We start from the raw sequence: 20,582 nt of genomic DNA, 5'->3' as shown, positions 1-20,582 counted from the left end.
ACATTGCCTTCATTGTTTTTGTCTCAGCTTGCAACTGCCAAAAGTTAGGAAAAAAAACAGGAAAAAGGAAAGAACGGAGGTAAAGCAAGGCCAATTGAGTTGATGTTTGTGCTGACAAAATGTCTAAACTGTTCAACCTCTCAAATATAGTCTACAGAGGTACCCTTCTTAAAAGAAGAATGTCTATTAATGTTCAACAAGGTTTTTAATCAAACTATCAAAAAGTCTAAACAAGCCAGATTACAGTTAACAAATTAACTGAGAGACAAAGTTAAGTCAGTTTTGGAGGCATGTTTTATGATCTGATGAAACTAAAACTGTGTTTCACAGTGTTTGGACATAATGACCATTACATTTTGTGACAGGAAGTCTTGTACGACTTCAGTAACATGAATATATACATAACAGTTAATGTCATCCATGTGTGATGGTGTAATTAGGTAGCTGGTCCTCTCGCCATCACCCTCTTCTTTAGCTAATGTACCACATGTTCTGTGTTTGTTACAAATGTCGACAAGCTGCTTGTGCGAGCCCATTAAAGCATCTGTTCACTACAGCATTATCTCCACACTATGGACAGAAGTGCTGCACCAATGCTAGACATTCAATGGCTATGAGTAGCTCCTTACTGAGCATTACTGTGTCAAAAGCAACTTTCTGCTAATTATTCAATCAAATACTCAGCTCATGTTTTATTTTATTTTGCTAATTGGTTTTTTTTTCGCCCTGCAGATCTGGTTTTATACAAATGATATCTTTGAGAACGCCGGCATCCCAGCTCCAGAGATCCAGTATACTACAGCAGGAACAGGAATTATAGAGATCATCGCTGGACTCATTGGGGTGAACATACAAAAAGAGACATGTTTGATTGGGAAAAGTAAGGAAAGGATTAAAAAAAACGTGGAAAAGAAGAACTATAGAAAAAAGAGACCGGCTATTATAGAGCTGGTATTTCTCTTTATTATCTGTTGTCTTAAAAAACAGATTTTATTAGATAAGTCAGAAACACTTTAGTTGTGATTTTTTTTACATTTAGTATAAATGTTCTGTTGTTTATATGGCATACATTAATGAATTTCTCAGGGATAAACTGTTGGCTAAATTATGACTCAATTTAGATGGAAATAGATTAAATCAGGATGGTGTATGGACTTAATGTTGAACAACATGTTAATGAGGTCTAAAAGCCACAATGTTGACATCTGTTGCTAAGTTGGAGTTTACACAGTTGAGTATTTAGACAGAAATTAGGTCTAATAATAATAATAATTGTTACATTTAACCTCTGTGATTTGACATTTAATGCATATTTATGGCTCAGATAAGGTTTGTATCTCAGTGTTTCACTATAGAGAAGCTGGGCAGGAGGCATCTCATGATTGGGGGCTTCACCATGATGGGGATCTGCAGCGCTGGAATCACATTAGCCCTCATTTTACAGGTGTGTGCAGAGAACAGCCAGGATTGTCCATTTAACTTTGTATGTCAGCAGAGCTGCTCCATCTGCCGCAGCAGCCACCATTCTATGGGTGGGTTTTAACAGACATCACAAAGAAACATCTAAATTTGAGAAAAGACCATATGGTTGTTACATGTTTAACATAAACTAAAGTAATCAAGAGTCCCTATAAATGCTGCTGCCAGCTGAACCTCTGCCAAGAGTGAATACATATTTTACTGCCAGAGCTAAATAAATTGTATCAGGTGCATAGTGGCACCGTTTTTGGCACCACTGCCTTGTAGCATGAAGGTACTGGGTTGGAACTCTGACCAAGGGCTTCCCAGCAATCAAGACATTGAAGAGGATAGGGATTAAGATACGTATGATGTTCTTCCATACAACACACCTACGGATCATTTAAATAGAGGCCATGGTAGCAATAAATAGATATTCCATTTGACCATCCACAGGTACCTTTGTAGGTACAGATCACATACTGCTTAGTGAAAAGCTTAAGAAGACAATCTGAGCAGAGTCCCCATTTCTATACTGAAAAGCCCTCACTCCTTTCCATGTGCCATTCTGCCCAAGCAACCTGATTAACTTTGTAATACAACAACACAATTCTTGTCATAAACTAGTAAAAGGTTACTTACAGGTTAAATAAATCTATTGATGATAGCGGTGTGACTATAACCGAAAATCATGGTTTGGTACGTATTTGGATTATAAATTCATGGTTCTGTAAATTCTAGATATGCTTCAATAAAGAAAACAATTAAGTTTTTTTTCACTTTGGTCAACAGTGATAAATTATAATTTTTCCATTAAAGAAAAGTGTAAAAGTTTAGAACTGAATAGAGTAGTAAAAGCAGACGTAGTGAATGTGAAAATGATGGATAGATAGATTATGCAATATTACAACTTGAAAATTATTATTCATTATTGATGAATGGAAATCTTTAAATAAGACTTTGCCCATCTTTGAGAATATGTTTAAATGTTTAAATCGCTTTGGAGTTGTTTTGATATTTCAACATCTCAGTGTCCCAGCTGTTCCTGAATGCAGCATGTGAAGCAGAATGGAAAATCCCCTCTAATCAATGGAGATTCCTCAGCTTTGCCTCTCATACAGTGTACCAAGTTTGGGCTGATTGGAGACTGCTAGGATCCATTTTGTTGTCAGCTGATTATCCTCCAGCACCAGTTCCAATGAAACACGTTGCCAGTGCAGCTTGGTCACATCATCAGTGTTCAACCCAGGGTCATTAGTTGTTCTGGATCTTAAATCATCAGACACCCTCCCCTGGGTGACCCAACTGGTGGTGATCAGTCTCCAGTTTGTGTTCAAACAGTGCACTACTCCTTGTATCTCCCCTCTTGATCCACAGCTACCTTTCTCTACCTCACTGATGTGTGACGTTTACATTTTGCTTGACATTGGTTCAGGTGAATAGTTCTGTTCATTGCAGAGTGAGCTACATACCATATTGTTGTTAAGAGATGCCTATGCTGACATAAAGTTCTGTTTCAGTCCACCTTTCTGTCTCTACTGTTGCTGCATGAGAATCATAAATGTTTCCAAGGGAATAGTTTAGTGATAGCGGGAAGTCCTCTCTGTTCTGGTATCATTTTTCAGCGTTATGCTACAGGACGTTGCTCTGTGCTCTTCTAAATAGTTCTGTGTGTGTTAGGGTATAAATCAAGGCTGTGCTCGTTCAGTACAGGTGCGTATTGGCCCAACAGGGCTGAACTGGATATTTTCGGAACAAATATGTGTTATTACACCTGTTAATTGATGAGCAATAGTCATCAAAATCATTAGAGTGAACCACTCCCAGCAACTTCACTGGAAACTCCAAAACCCAATATTTACAAAACACGCCAGCATTACTGTTTTTGACATAAATATCAGCAGACATCAATAAAATGAAGCTACGCTTATCTCAACTAAGAACCTACTGAATAACCTAATATCACTAAAGACACAGCAACGTTTAACAGGCAAAAAGACCAGAATGTTTTTTTTTCTGTTTGTAAAAACATATAAAGTCCAAGTGCTGTTGTACAACTCAATTCAGTTTATTTGTATTTCTCCAAATCACAGCTAACATCATATCAATGCATGTGAAAGACAATAAATCCAACTTAGCTACAAAAATACCTCGTTCTCTCGTTCAATCTTAGATAGATTCCAAGTCAATTATATACATTTCATTCAACCCTGGTTATCTAACAATGCAGCCAGGCTTTTTTTATTTAAATTTTTTTAAAATAAATTCTGTCTAAGGAATCCAAGCAGATTGCATTGAGTCGTTGACTTCGCAGCAATCCCTCAGAGAGAGCATGCATGTAGTGACAGTTGATAGGAAAAATCTCCTTTAAACATCAGGAAACCTCCTGCAGAACCAGAACCACAGCCTGGCTCTGTAGTGTGGGGGCGGCCATCTGCTGCCATCTGTTTGTGAAGACAGAGCTGGCAGTAAATAGTTAATGGCAGCAGTGGTTCATAAACACAGAGATGAGTCTCATTTCTAGAAAGAAAGTTGCACCTAATCATTAATACACTACCTCAGTGTTATATGATCTGTCTGTGACCATTGCTATGTGTGAGGCCAGTGAATGGGGATTAAAAAGTGCAAAGGAATCCATGTGGGAGATAAAAATGGAGCTGAGTGTTTAACTGAACAGAAGTGGGAATAAAATCCTAATTTTTGGCAGCTCACCATCCTGGGGTTTTCAGAACCAATGGGTTTTCTGTTAATTAATCACAAGGGTTTTTACAGCATAAGCAATGCAAAAAAATTGCCATCTCTTCTTTAAAATATATAAGATATATAAGACCAGGAGTGGATTCATCAGTACTTATCATGGATTCTCTAAAACTGTTTGACCTTGTGAAAACGTTATTTTATTTGTCAAAACACATACAAGAGGTGTACGTGTGTGGTTATTATTTGGATCTAGGAGCTCATTATGTTGAACATGGAGACTGCAATATAAAGACGACTCAAAGCTGGACTGACATAAGACTCACTGATCATACATCTGTTTGTGACATCATGTTGTATGTTGACCTTACAGGCTAAGTTACTGGTCATGCGCTACGTCAGTGTCTGCTGCGTGGTCGGCATCATCGCTGGGTTCTGCATTGGTCCAGGTAAGTTCAGCACACTTCATTCATATACACTTAAAGAAGAACACTGAGCTTGAACCAAACTTGGGATTGAACCAACAACAACCAGACTGAGTGGACAACTTCTCATATTCCTAATGTCCTCCATAGACGGACAGTTTAACATGTTCCACGTTTAAGGTTTGAAGCAGGAGCATCCTGTCCTGTTCTCATGTACCAGCACCCAAATTAGGAACATTTATGAACAATAGACAAACAGGCTTTATGAACTTCAGCTCTTTCCCTGTGCTGTGAGGGTAAAATGTAGAAGTATTTAATAGTGTCATACTGCCACCCAGTGGGGAAAAGAGAGAGTGACATTATTATTGGAAGTGTCAAAGTAGTGAAACAGGGATGTTTAAGCATGTCTGAAATGATTAATTATTCCTTAGAATAGGAACATTGAATCATTGTTCAATATCCTGAGAAATATTTTGTATCCACCTGTAATCATCACTAAGAACAGCTTTTAGTTCAGATGTTTTTTCTTACACGAGGATTGACATGTCTCACATTTTCTTACATTTTTTTAAGTTCATAAATAAGAATGAAAAGTTTGCCCAGTCTGCAGAGGTTCAAGATGCTTTGTGAGAAAAGAAATACTATGGAGGTTTGACTCTAAAGTCTTCAAACAAAATCAAACATTTTAAGCATATTCATAATAACATTTGTGTTAAAAAACTAGTTTGTTTACATTAATAATACTTTGTTTTAGTTTGGCCCAGTGAAACAATACGTGGAGAAATTTCCTTTGGCCTCTAGTTTTATCTATAAGTGGAAGTTGTTTTTTTAAGAAGATGAAAAGCTCAATTTTTTGAGCTTTAGAGCCTCAGTGCCACACCAGTCATGAACAGCAGTCACTCTTCACCTACCTCCATCCTTTCTAACCCTCAGCTCAAAGCTTTAATTCACTTTTGTGACTTGATTTAGGCCCCCCAGTGCTGATCTGTGGCTGATTCAGATGTTAGTGCTCTGTCCCCTGATCTATGGTACTCCTCACTAAACTTTCATTGCTATAAACTGTGCCATTACAGTGACATTGTCTTCAGTTTCTCCACTTCATTTTGGGTGTCTTTGGCATTTAGATTTTTTTTTCTACTAATGCCAAACTGATCATCTCAGTTATATTAAGGATTTATGAAGCACATAAAAACAGAAATTGAAAAAACAGTGGAGAAAATGATCTGTACTGTCACATGAAAGAAGGGATTGTGGACTCCACCTCTGCACGTCATTACAAGCAAATACATTTTTTGTTAATAGTCTTTAATAAGGGTCTCTTGGAGTCACTTCTATGTGGAGGATACCTTCACAGATTAGAGCGCTCCTTCCACGCTCCATTTTCAAGTCTTGCTATTTCAACTGAAAAGTTACCGGCTGGAAGACATTTTTTTTTACATTCAAGCAGAGGTACAAGAGGAGGTCTCTACGGTCACAGACACTCTCCCTCCTCCCACGGGTTGTTGAATGACCCTCTGGAAGAACCAAGTCATCAAGAGATGAGCAAAACAGAATACGCAGCAGGTGCTATTTCACATGTAGTAAGACTGCTACACTCTCAATAACCTCCACAAGATTTGTCTCCTCAAACCAAAAGATAAAGACTTTTATTAGGAGCCTGCCATAGCATTTGCAATGAGGAGGTAGTGCAGTGCGAACCACCTCTAAACGGACCCTTTATTTTTTGGAAATTAATGCGGCCTGAACCGTAGCTGGCACCCCCACAATATAGGTATCAAAACGAGCGGCTCGGTCGGGAATGGTGTGCTATTACTTTTATTGGGGTTTCGAGTTACCATGGCAACATAATTAGCGAAAAACCACCCCAAAAAAACCCATAGGAATGAATAGAGTCGGGTAGAAAGAAAGCCTCAAAAAAGCCTTGAAATGACCATTTTCACTTTACTGTGTTGTCATACTTTCACCTAAAAACACCATTTAACCACCAGTTTGTAGATATATCTTTCATCTACTCAAAGGTGAAAACGGGATGTGGATATATTGTATGGTTTTCTTACAGTTACTCCTCAAAGCTCATGTCCAAAAATCAGCAGAATCATCGTTTATAATGCAAGTCAATGACAGAATTCTCAGACTGTCAGAGTGTGTATTCTAAGAATTTTAAAAGATTTCATAATTCCAAACAACTTCAGCTTACTCGCTCAATTTTCACTCTAAGTAGACAAATTATACACCAAAATGTAGGTATTTTTGTCTGGATTCAGGAAATGTAACCCTCATTGGTGTAGAATTTATAGATTTTTCGCAAATCACCCCAGAGCGGCAAAGTGTCAAACCTTCCTCATTCATTTCCTATGGAGCTGTTGTGAAAAATGACATCTGAAAATTCCAAACAACACATGTTTTCGCATCGTCGCTACTCCTAAACCGTTTGATGTACAGGCATGAGACTTTCACACATGAAGTCCTTCATTTTAAATTTTGCATTGAGGGCCTCTTTTACATGATTAAGTACATACATGGTGTTTGCTGCAATAATCAAGTCATCAACCCATATGATAATGAAAACTCTCTCAGTTTCTGTAACTTTTGAGTAAACACAATGATCAGCTGGGTTTTGAACAAATATCATTTCACAAAGATGCTCATGCAACATTTGGTTCCAGTTTTTGCCCGACTGTTTAAGTCCATAAAGTGATTTTTCCAACTTATACACCAGTTTTGTATTATCTTGAGATTTTATCTCATAACCCTCTGGCTGTTTCATATAAATGTCACATTCTATTGGCGCATGTAAATATGCAGTGGTCACATCCATTTGATGAACAATCAAATCTTCCTGTACTGCCTTGTGTATTAACACTCTGATGCTTGTCATATTGGCAGTTGGAGAAAAAGTCTCATCATAGTTTATACCTCTCTCTTGACTGTAACCTTTGGCAACATATCGTGCTTTATACTTGTCCGTTGCATCACTGTTTTTCTTAATAGTGTAGACCCATTTACCCCCCACTAATTCTTTACCTTCCGGTACACTGGTAAGAGTAAAAGGTACACTTTCCTTTAATGACTTCATCTCTTCACTCATAGCCTTAACCCACTCATCTGCATTACTTGATGTTACTGCCTCTTTGTATGTCTGGGGTACATTACATACAAGTCTGTAACAATAATCAATGTTAGTTTCGTCACCATCAAAACCACAAACATAATCACTTAAATAACCTGGCCTTTTCCTTTCTCTGGCAGGATTTCTCCTTTTTTCAGTTTCATGATCTATTTGTGTTTGGGTTTTGCCCATTTCTGGCTCTTTTACTATGTCTGGTTCCTGAGAACTTTGCACATTGATTTCAGGATCTTCTTTTTCCGATTCTCTCAGATTATTCCTAACCTGAAAATCATCAAAATCATTACCAATCGGTATCTCGTCCGTCTCAGTACTCATTTTGGATAGAAACTTAACTAGTCTGTGCTTCTGTATTTTCCCACTATTAGGATAGTAGATTATGTATGCAGGGTTATTCTTGTCCTAACCCACAAAAATGCCCTTCTCACATCTCGAGTTAAGTTTACTTTTCTCATGTTGGTAAGCGTAACACGTAATACCAAATTTCTGCATTCTAGAAATGTTCGGTTGCTTGCCTGTTAACATGAGGTAAGCTGTTTGTTTAGTTCGGTTATTAAAACATCTATTTCTCACTACAGCCGCAGTCTGGACTGCATAGGTCCACAAAGTTTTTGGTAACCCACTTTCTATTACCATGCATCTAGCCATGTCAAATAAAGTTCTCCAGTTTCGTTCCGCAGTGCCGTTCTGGTGCGGAGAATATGGTGCTGAGGTCTCATGTCTAATATTATTTCTCCTCAATAATGTCTGGTACTCCTTTCCTGTGAACTCTGTCCCATTATCAGATCTGATACATTTAACTCTCCCATATGGTGCTATATCCGCAAGGAATTTCTCTGTAGCGGTTGTTGTGTCACTCTTGTTTCTCAAGAAGTATACAAAAATAGCACTAGAATAATCATCTGTGAAAGATAATGCATATTTATGTCCGTCTTTAGACATTGAATCTATAGGTCCTGCTAGATCAGTGTGTACCATTTCTAAAGCTGCTTTTGCTCTAGCATCAGGCTCTCGATTTCTAGTCTCAATAAACTTGCCTTGTATGCAAATTTCACACAGTGGGGTACTTTTGTCTTCTCTATTCTTAATTTGCATACCGTTCACAACATTGTCTAATTTAATTACATCTCCATAGTTGCAACGACCTAATATACCATGCCATGTCTGCAAATCATAACATTTCCCACATTGGTCATCACACTCATTGTCTATTGTGTGCAAATAGTACAATTTATTGTGCACATGTATGGGAAATTCAGTACCGTCTTTATGTAGCAGAACATTCTTCCCCTCTCTGAAGATCACGGTTGCTCCATTCGAAGTGGCTGCCTTCACAGAGAAGATGTCCTGTGTATATGTAGGGATGTATAGCGCGTTCCTTAGCGTTGCTTTGAAACGTCGTCCAGTGCTGTCTACTAAACACACTGCAGCTTCTCCTCGGCTTTTAGCGACTCCGTTGCACCTCGTACCGTCAGCCAATTCCACACAGTGTGTGTGCTTGGAAACTGCTGTCAAACCATCGAAACTTTGTGATGTCTGTGATGATGTGTGAAGTTGCACCTGCATCCACCATTAGGCCTCCTCTTCCATCCTTACTTCTCCACCTCTTGCCCGAAAAGCATATTCCTTGTCAGCCGGCTCCTCTGACACTTTTCTTGCGCTATCCCGTGGTTTTCTCCTTCTGCAGGTTGCATCGCGGTGAGTAGCACTTTTACATTGACTGCACCATTGTTTACGTCTGCATGTGCTTGCTTTATGGCCTTTTGTGCCACACCTGTAACAAATAATGTCAGTACTTGCAGCCGCACAATCATCAAAAGTAACTTTGGTTCCACTTCCCAGCTGTGCTCTTGCCTTTATTACGTTATCCCCAGAAGTAGTTGTCCGCATATTTTCAATATCCTCATAACTTCGAAGTCTTGTTTTAAATTCGGCAAAAGTCATCTTAACATCACTCTGAGTAACATGTATAGTAAATGGCTTAAATGTCTCTGGAAGTCCTTTCAAAATCATTGCAATCAAAAGTTCGTCACTTAGATTCTCACCTGCATTCCTTAAAGCAGTGATTGTAGTTTCAGCTCTGATGACATATTCTGTGACACTCTCACTCGGCAGTTTTTGCAGTGAAGTTAGCTCTGTGCACAAGCTTATTACCCGGGGCTTCCCTTTTCCAGCATAATATCTACATAGAATCTGCAGCGCTGCTCGTCCGTCATCTGCTGCTTCTCTCATGACCAGCGACAGGCTTTTGTCATCCAGGAACTGGATCAGCTTAGCATAGGCTTCAGCGTTTTTCGTCTCGTCATCCTCATCTTCGGCAGAAAGTTCATTCAAAATAGTCTCTTTAAGTCCTTGCAAACAAAGATGACCTAAAAACTTTGTCTCCCATAGCTCATAATTCTTCTCATCTCCGTCAAAAACAAGCCTTGACCAGCGGCTCGTGGACACCGCTGCTCTTGTGTTTCTGCTCATGTTTGTGTGTCCGTGTCTCACAAACTTCAGCTCGGGTACATGCTTTTTTTCGTTGCAACTTTTACCCAGCGACTTAACACCCGTATCCTGGGCCCATAACCTGTTTAGCAGAGTAACTCACACAGACAACAGGGGATACTGTTTCACATTTACCAGTTTCTTTGAGACCGGCGCATTTTATTTAAACAGACACATGTGCATACAATCAGTCACAAATTACACTCAGTCACATGACATACACTCTGCAATATGATTGCTTGATTCCAAACAAAAAATAAAATAAACAAACAAATCAAAAATATATATAAGAGCACAATACTGATAAATCTCAACACCGACCCTTCTGGCACTCACAAAAAAGGAATTTTGTGGATGACTGTTACGCCTTTGCCACAGGAACAATTTGTTCAGGAGTAGCGAATGTGCAAAATCCTGAAAACGCTTTGGACCTGCATCCCCCAAATGATGCACTTTTTTACATCGTCGCAATGCCTAGACTAATATTTGTACAAAAATAAAAATAAGCACCATAGTCCTTCAAAGCCTGACGATCCTCATGGTGGAAGAATTATTTTGATATCTCTTGTACTTTTTCAGCTAGAGCGATTTGTTTGGGACCCTTTTTAGAGGATTTTTGCATTTCCATAAAAACTCCCCTTTATGTCATGATTTTTTTGCACCTTTATTAAAATATTTCCTGTAAAAACCGATAGCTTGTCCTCTTCCCCTATCTGTTATGAAATAAACGCAGAAAAAAAATTACGTCTCTAGCCCTTACGGTTCAAGAAATATCGAGTGTTGTTTGAGGCAATGTTCTGCCATTCTATTCCAATTAGACAGACTCTGACCCAAAGTGTGTGCGTGCATTAGACATGCAGCAGGAGGGGAGTGAGTTTCCATGACAACGGAACTCTGCGGCCCAGAGGTTACTACAGGTCAGGGACAGGCTCCATTGACATTGCATGGCAACTTTGCATTGCATGGCACGCCCACTGCAGTGGCTGTGATGAATATAGGAATCTGAAATTCGCGCAGTCACTTCCTCTTAACATTTTTAAATTTTCAAGTGATTATCAGGCATGTGTCATTTTTCTTTCCCTTTTTGGATTTGACACATTTTACAATTGGGCCTTGGATTCCAACAAGACCTGGCAGGATGCCAAGACACAACCCCCCCCCCCCCCCCCCCCCCCCCCCCCCCCACACACACACACCCTCCTCCTCCGGCCTATACAGCACTACCCATCTGTGGGAAATGGCACTACACACCATTTTGGTCAGATGTTGAGTTCTGGGCCCAGATTTGGTGAGGCTGAGTTGCTAAAGGAGGCCGATCTGACCCATGGCCTTTGGTGACATTAAGTATTTGCACCCTTTCTGAGGTACTTTTCAGTACAGGATTTGGACCAAACCAACAGTACCATCACCCGGTGATACTGAACACAACCATGTTAGTGGCTAACGGTTAGCATGTTGCTAACCGGAAGTAGCTCTAGGAAGGTTGTACAAACTTCTGCTTGACAGAGTCTGTACTTCCTTTAGAGAGAAAGCTCCACAACAGATCTGGGCCATGTTGGATAAAGCATGTCTATTTTATGAGGTGTCAAACATTAATTTTTGACCCGTTTCTACATGCTGCAGAAATGCTTCAAAGACACTAAAATCACACATTCTATTCAGTCCCCCACATGTTAAAGATAATGATGAGTAACACAGGGCTGCAGCTGTCAGTGAGTCTCCATGACAATGCTGCTAGCAAGAGGCTCCAAGGAGGTCAGGTCACAGAGCTGAACTTGAGAGTTTATTGTAACAGTGGATGAATTATGGCAGGTGGAACCAGAGATGCAGGACTGAACTGGAGCAAAGGTGTAGATGTGTGCAGGAGTTGGCAAGCAGGACCAGAGACACGGCAGAGAGGGTACTTGGAGACCAGAGTAAGCAGCAGGATCCACAGCTCGGCAGAGAGGGAACCAGAACCCAGTAGCAGGATCCACAGCACGGCAGAGAGAGAACCAGAGCACAGTAGTAGGATCCACAGCATGGCAGCGAGGGAACCAGAACCCAGTAGCAGGATCCACAGCACGGCAGAGAGGAAACCAGAACCCAGTAGCAGGATCCACAGCACGGCAGAGAGGGAGCCAGAGCTCAGTAGTAGGATCCACAGCACGGCAGAGAGGGAACTAGTGCTCAGTAGTAGGATCCACAGCAAGGCAGAGACGAATACTTGCTGGTCAGAGTTACAACAGGATATATATCTTGGCTGGATGAATACTGGCTGGTCAGAGTCACGACAGGATGTCTAGCTAGGCTAGATGAATACTGGCTTGTCAGAGTCACCACAGGATGATCAGCTAGGCTAGATGAATACTGGCTGGTCAGAGTGGAGTAGTAGTGGAGTACTTAAGACGAACTGGCAGAGAAGTGAGGGCAGAGGGAGGCTTAAGTAGGGAGGCTGGCAGGTGAAGTGAGTTCTGACTAATTAGTGACTGACAGGTGTGACTGACTGCAGCGGGAGGGAAGGGAAAGCTGAGTGAGAGGGGAAAAGGGAAACTGAAAACTAACAATAAATGAGCCCAGAACATAACTAAACCCTGACAGCTCCATTGACTTCACATGGCACCTTTCGACGGCTGCTGCGGGGGCTGTGAAGACTGTAGGAATCTGAAATTCGCAGTGTGACTTCCTGTTAGTATTTTTGGCGGTACGGTAAGCACCATGAGGCAGGCGCCTTATTAAATTTCTTCAGAAATTTTCTAGTATTTCATTTCCAATGCTGATGAAATGTCAAACCATAAATGAAATTAGTCAAAGTATTTGTTGTTTTTGGAATAACATCCCTTCGAGAGACACAAAAGTCCTTGAGTAGTAGTTGACTTGGTCTTAAACTGATTCTTGGGAAGTAAAATATTCTCTTTTGGTCAACTCTAACAGGCTTTTTCTTTGTTGCAGCTGGTGTTCCCTTCCTGATAACAGCAGAACTGTTTAAACAGTCCCATCGCCCTGCAGCCTACATTATAGGAGGCTCGTTAAACTGGCTCTCTAACTTCACTGTGGGCTTTGTCTTCCCCTTCCTCCAGGTGAGCACGGCACAGCATGCGCTCCAGCATTCCAAAGTTCTTTACATGTATGGAGCATATTCATGCTAGTTTGGTTCCATTCTGGTTCCACTCTGACATGCTTGTGAACACACCACTGTTACTTTGAAGGGATTGCCTTTGAACTTCTACAGACTGAATGTTTGTCCATTCTTCTTTGTTAAATAGTTCAAGCTCAGTCCGAATGGATGGAAAACATCTCTGAACATTTGTTCTCAAGTCTTGTCACAGATTCTCAGTTTAGGTCTGGACTTTGACTAGACCATTCTAACATGTGAACAGCTTTTGATCTAAACATACCATTGTTGCTTGGGGTGTATGTTTAGGGTTGTTGTCCTGCTAGAAAGATACGTTGATGGCACCCTGAAAAGGGTCATGGCATGACAGAAGCTGCAGAAAATAAATAGAAATTGATGTTAAAAAAGGTAGAACATGTCCAACATTTGTGTTTGCAGAATCCCAGGAAGCTGTGTTGAATCATTTAGCAAAAACCTAAAAGCCTTATTATATATACACTGAAGGGCAGAAAGGCTCAAATGGTATGTAGTTATTTTAATATAGACTTGTTAAATCTAAACAGACACAGAAGCACTAAAGATTGTGTAGTGTGTATACAGCAGCTGGACGACAATGTAGCAAATGCACTGGATGGCAGTGAATATAGAGTGGAAATATTTGTTGACTTTTTAGCTTGAGAGATATGGAATTAGAGAAATGACACATAAATGATCTTAATAAATATCAGTATGTGGAATTTGACTTAATGTAGTTTACCTGTGGTATACCACAGATAAACTACTCATATATTTATATTATACATATTTGATATGTGTAATGTACTAAGCAATCTAAATTCACTTTATTTGCAGATGACACAACATTATAACGTCCTGATAAAAGTTTGGAGCAGCTTCTGAAAGCAGTTCAAAGGGACATTGAGTTTTAGTATTTCGTATGACATAAACAAGCGATTCCTTTTTTACATTTAGCAGCTGGCTCATGAAAAATGAGACCAGTCTTCCATAAAGACAGGATTTGTGGAGTACACACCTAATAGTTACTGTGAACAAATTCTCCCACTTGAGCTCAGCCTGTCAGTCTAGGTCAGAGTTGTCCAAACATTTTGTCACGGGGGCCAATGTTGTCATGTAGAAAGTATTCAGGGTCCACAAAACAAAAACCTTTTGTTAATCAAAATGGCAAAAACCCTTTTTTCTCATTCTTACCTGCTCAACAATAAACTAAACCACAAAATACTTTAATGAAACAAGCAAATTAGTCTGATTTCTGTAGAAAAAGCATCCATATTTTAGATTTGAAACAAAAGACTCTTACAGGTTTGCTCAGCAAACAATATCCTAAATAATTTGGGTTAATCATCTTTTTGTTTTTTTGTGTGTGTGTGTGTCTTTTCAACAAAAAGAGCAGGATTGGGTTGATTCTTGCTTTATTTTTGCCGAGTTAAATAAATGGGTGCACCCAAGTCTGCCTTTTGGTAAAAGGTATGTGGTCTTATTTACTATTGACTCAAATTAAAAGCAAAAATATGGCTCATAAAAGATCATAACATTGGTTGCACCTTACATTTTCCCTTTTAAGAAGATTTTAATTTGTCTTTTTTTGGAAAGGCCTCGTATCAGTGAAAAATACCCAACTTTTTAAAAGTGTATCACCTCAACCATCTGAGCTGGCTAAACCAAATTTAGGTCATTCTTGAACTGTGACTGAGGGCCACCCAAAATCATTCAGAGGGCCACAAATGGCCCCCAGGCCACACTTTTGACACCCCTGGTCTAGGTGGACCTCCATGTGTTGGTACGTCTGCAGGTGGTCCATCCTCTCTCCGTGTTCAGATGATGGATTGATCAGAGCTGTGGGAGATGTACAAAGGTTGGGATGTTGTTGTAGAACCTGAACCTGCTTTAAACTGAACCAGAACTTTCTCCCTGACTGAATAAATTACACACAAGTGGACTATGTTTACTGATTAGCTGACATCTGGAGATAGCTGGGTATCAGAGTATTAGAGGCTGTATATAAGTGTAGCCTACACATGTCATTTTAATGCTTCACGATTATGTACTGCTTTGTGTTGGTCTGTCAAAATGAAAGATGATTCTTGGTTCTGACACTGTTGAGTTTAAAATTCATATTTCTGTCTCTTCTCTCTTTCCCCTAAATATCATCCAATCATCTGCCACGTCCAACCTTCAGATGTCTGCTGGCTCATACTGCTACTTGGTTTTTGCCACAGTTTGCTTTTCTGTCGCTGTCTATGTTTATATTGTAATCCCAGAGACTAAAAACAAGACATTCATGGAGATCAGCAGGATGTTTTCCAAGAAGGAAGCAATCCTCGAGACCCAGGGTCTGACCCACGTCGACCAGCTAAAGCTGAAGAAGATGAACGGCTATGGTGGTTTGGAGCATGCATCGCTGGACTTTGACAGCTCCACTTCAGTACCTTAACTAAGGTTTAGGATCTGTGACTAGAAGATTGCGGAAGTCTCCTATTGGCTCACCAAACCACACCTCATCTGGCCTCAGTGGCTTCTAGCTGAGAGAAGCCTGCCCTTTCTGCTCAACACTCAGGTTCAACACATTGCTTTGTACACAGTATCATATACTGCTTTGATATTTAACACTGAACTTGAGACTCAATTCAGTTTTCTTTGCTGTTTTTCAGTGCTGTTAAATGCTAAAAGCTCAGTAACTGTCCCTTTGTGCCTGTTTCTGTTCCCTGTATGCTAGCCCTACTGCTACATGACACTTTCACATGTTAATACAAAATAACCACTGACACTGTGTGTGTGTGCGTGCGTGCGTGCGTGCATGCGCGCGAGACAGAGAGCTCTGTTGACAGCTGTTAAAAATTACTTTCTTAACCATTTATCTGCTGTGAGACATTATCGATCTCATGAAATCCAAGTATGGCAAATCATCTTGTTTGTTGTAAAATGAAAATGAACATTAACAGTGAATTTACCAAATAAAAACAGAGAAGCAGTGTTTGATTACAAGAAGAGGTGTTTGATTACAAAATGTATGAATCATCATGTATGCATCGATCTTTATGAACTGTTGAAATGCAGCAACCTGAATTAAATGATATACTGGTACTGTAGTACGTAGTTTTAACTGTTGCATCACTGGAGTCTCCATCAGTGTTTTCAGATATCTCAGAAAATGTAATACCTCAGGTGAAACTTGGATTGTCACTTTTCATCGTTATTAGACCTGTGATAACATGTGTTTGTTTTACTTAAATAAAAGGATGGTGTAACACAGAAAATAAGCAAAACTCATTTGGAGATAGCACCTGGAATGATTAACCTTGGGAAAACTCACATTATTGGCCAGTTGTTTGCAACATGACAATTTGGAACACGTTAGACAGGAACAAAATAGATATACTCTGTGTTATAATCATACACTATGTGGCTATACATCTGTGTCATCTTGAACTAGACCACTCTGTGATCAGTCTCATTAATGTAAGGAACAAGATCCCGCCATGTCCACACTGACACGATGTTTCACTTTTGAAAGAGGCCTGTTGAAAATCAGACAAGCTACAATGGCTGCATAAAATATCAGGAAGGTTTCCCTTTGCCTAAATTGATGGTTTTCTTTTACCTGCTAATGTTATTTTGAAGTTGTCATTAATCCTATTTGAACCCAGGGGTAGACTATACAATGCTGGGAAAAAGTCTTCACAGATTTCCGCTGCTTTTGATTTTCCTGTCTTACATAAATGATTCAGATAATTAAACTGATGTCGAACATTGTGATGGTCGGGGACTGTTTGGCTGCTTCAGATGCTGGATAACTTGCTGTAACTGTTGGATCCATAAATTCTCCTCTCTATCAGAAAACACTGATGGCAAATATCCTGCCATCAGCTTGTGATTTTAAGCTTGGGTTCTGCAGCAGTACAATGATTCAAAGCAAACCAGCAGGTCCACCTCTACGGTACAGACCTGTGCATCAAGATAAATCACACATAGAATAGAATACAATAGAAATATCTTTATTGTCCCAAAATGGGGAAATGTGGGACAATAAGGATTAATTTTGTGTATTTTAGAATACTATTCGCCATTTTCACATTACAAGTTCAGCTCAACAAATGTAAATCTTGTGAAACAGTATAATGTTTTTGTCCTCAGGCTATTAAGCACTACCTTTGCATTGTTGATAAACAAGTTATATGGTAACAATCAAAACTGGTTGTCAACATACAAAAGAGGACCATCAGGCTACCAAGTGATAATTTTAGTGCTTTGATATCTGCTTATTGTTCCCAGAGGGCTGAGCTTGTAATAACAGCATTGTAAGAGAGGGACAATTGAACCCAGAGGCCTCCAACCTTGTTTAACGACGGGTGGTTTCTCTTCATAAAAATTGTTTCCTTTACTCCACTTTCAAACTAAAATTCCTTTCTATGCAGGATGAGAAGAGCTTCATCCCTGAAGGAGTGACCGCTGGCCTCCAGATGAGTGTAAACCACATAATCTTGGCCTGATGATGTTGCTGGGGCATCTTATTGGCCAGTGGCTGCTTTGTTTCCACCGATGTATAACTAGTTTCAATTCCCCTGGCACTTAACAGAACCTTTTATATTGCTGTTAATATTATATAGTTAAAGTGTGGCAATGTTGAAAAACTCCAGTTGTTGGAAACCATTTTTATATAATGTATTTAACTTAAATTTTAAATGGGATTCTGGGTAGTCTTCAGAGCAACGGCTTTAATGCATTAATACAGAAAACAATAAAAGTAACATTTTAACCAATTTTGTTTGGACGGAGGGCTGGACAATATTTAATTTTTCAAATGGGCGCAAAGAAAACACTGATGAACCACTGTTAGGGCCTGTCTTGTGTAAGATTTCTCCTGCTCCCTGACTCCTGAGTTTGGTTTTTGAAAGTCATAAATTTACACATTATGTGATGTATTTGAAGCCTTTATTTCTTATAATTCTGATGATTATGGCTGACAAAATGACAGCCAAAAGTCAGTGTCTCTCAAAATTAGAATATTACAATAAAATTAATTAACAGAATATTTTAAACTGTAATGTCAGGATTCTGAAAGATCTTGTGCTCCAAGCTGTCTCTCTGGGTGCCCAGATTGATTAACAATGATTCCACCATATGATCATTCATACGATCTAACTTTCCGTTGGATTGGATGCCAATTTGGCCACGTGTCTTGGCCTCAAGATGCTTCTGACATTGTCTCTGGCTCAGAAATGGCTTGATACAAGGAATGCAACATTTGCAGCATGTGTGAAGGAGTCGTCTGAGCGTACCACCACTTGATGCATTGAATCCAGCCTCAGTCCTCTACCCAAAATTTTTGAACAAATTTTGTTTAAAAATCATTTCCAGGCTGTGGTTCTTGGATGACTTTTTTTTTTTTTTTTTTTTTTTTTACAACTTTTTCCTTCCACTTAACTTCCACTTCTGTTTAATCTTTTCACAATATTCCAATTTGTGAGTTACTAAATTTGGGGTTTTCATTGTCTGTAAGCCAGAATCATCAGAATTACAAGAAATAAAGGCTTGAATTATTTACCTCTGTGTAATGGATCTATATGTATAGTTATGCCTTCTTTTGGCATAACTCATGTTCTAGCGGTTTCTTTAAGTTGTTGTAGATGCAACTGTTGTAGAGTTGTCTGTGCTGTAGCGGCCTGTTACAGCACTTCTGAAGAAGCTTCTGACTCTGTTGGAAACCCCAGTCAACATCTTCAAAAAAAAATTTAACTAGGTAATCAAAACAACATATCTCCCTCCAATCATGTTACATTACACATTTTTGTACAATACAAAAAAAACTATTGTAGGTTTTTACATACCTCATTTCTGCCTAAAGTGATGCCTATTATTTCACTTCTAACAAAACATCACAAAATTACACAGCAAAACACGGACTTTCAGATAACTGGGTGTGAAGCGTGATGTGTGCCTCAAAAACAAGAAAATATAAACTACTTCACTGGACTGGATGTAAAAAAACCGCAAAAAAACAGAGCACAATTAAGGAAAATACACAGAAATGAGTTCTATTACTCGAGGTGACAAGAACAATAACAAAGTTCTTTCAGCCTGGAGGCCCTCCCTCCCTGTTGCAGCTTAGATATCAGGGCTTTCTGACATCACACAAGAATAAAGTTGTGAACAGAATATGGGTCAAAAACAAACTGCAAGAACTTCTACTGGTACAGTAAATGAGTAAATGTTCTGATAAAGAAGTCCTTTTCATTTCGTTCTGGAGTATGCGTTGACTGTAACATACAAAAAAACTAAAAACCCAGCCCCGTTTTTATCCAAGATCAGCTCCTTAAAGCAGATGTTTCCCGAAGTGCGTTTTTGAATACCTATGCATGCGCAAGACCGTCTTACCTGCTCTTCCACTCTTCAGGGGGCTAGCGTCTTAAAAATCTCCCAAATCCTCTCTGGTCTTATTTCTTTCTATTGAGGGCTTCCTCTTCTTCTCATAGACATGAACGCAGTTCACTTCTTGTGACTCTCCGCCATGTTCAAAGACTACGGTGAGAGCAGCAGAGCTACAATGAACGGCTAACCGCTAACCTAGTTGCTAAGCTAACCAGATACATAAACGTGTGCATGCACAGCCAGCAAGCAGAAACTCCGAAGGAACGAGCACACACATTGGCCTTACGTTAGCGTCACAATGAATGGCATGTGGGACAACCAATGGATAAGGTGATTCCCCTGGGACTTAAGAGACAGAGGGGGTGAGTATATAATGTCTATGGGTGAGAGCAGGAACAAAACTATGACAAATCCATGCCCTTCGGACCCGAACGGCAAAGGTTGGTTAGTTTTTAGAGGCCTGCAGCTCCCACAGAGAATGATTATTTAAACATCCTTTTTGTGAATCCATAATGTTTTAACTACTTTCAGGATGGAAGGATGATGTTGCCCAGTATTACAAAAAGTGTTTCTGAACAGGATTAACAACTATAGCTTTAATGCCTTCGGAAAATTTGTTTAATTCTTTTCCTACAAGCTGAACAAGAATGATAATGGTAATTACTAAAAAATAGCACTAAGACTTTTGGAATTAGCTCCCAGTAGTTTGGATTTCCATGGAAAGTTTCCATTTGTTCTTCATTGCTTTATAGCACCAAACAAACAAACAAAATAAAGAAAATGTCCATGACATTAAGATTTCCTGGCCACAGAAGATGCAGTGGACAAAATAAAGGCATTTTGGAGCAGAACTCTGTGTTGGAAAACCTTTGAATTTTAGACTGCTGGATACGTTGTTGGCTGC

General features: G+C 39.5%; 1 protein-coding gene across 3 annotated transcripts in view; it reads left to right on the top strand.

Annotated features, from left to right (window-relative positions):
* Positions 1–17,061, top strand: part of slc2a15a (solute carrier family 2 member 15a) — a 55,024-nt gene extending 37,963 nt beyond the window's left edge. For 2 of the 3 annotated variants that reach the window (XM_036130687.1, XM_012852078.3), the window contains exons 8-12: positions 733–843; positions 1,343–1,444; positions 4,529–4,604; positions 13,129–13,256; positions 15,489–17,061. In XM_036130687.1, coding sequence (XP_035986580.1) covers positions 733–843; positions 1,343–1,444; positions 4,529–4,604; positions 13,129–13,256; positions 15,489–15,743 — 672 coding nt within the window. In that variant the 3' untranslated portion in view covers positions 15,744–17,061. The remainder of the gene's footprint in view (positions 1–732; positions 844–1,342; positions 1,445–4,528; positions 4,605–13,128; positions 13,257–15,488) is intronic. The other variant, XM_036130686.1, reaches the window with a different exon arrangement.
* Positions 17,062–20,582: the final 3,521 nt, after the last annotated feature.

This window comes from Fundulus heteroclitus, unplaced genomic scaffold (assembly GCF_011125445.2).
Source record: "Fundulus heteroclitus isolate FHET01 unplaced genomic scaffold, MU-UCD_Fhet_4.1 scaffold_37, whole genome shotgun sequence".
Classification (NCBI taxonomy): domain Eukaryota; kingdom Metazoa; phylum Chordata; class Actinopteri; order Cyprinodontiformes; family Fundulidae; genus Fundulus; species Fundulus heteroclitus.
This window is presented reverse-complemented; position numbering and strand designations above follow the sequence as displayed.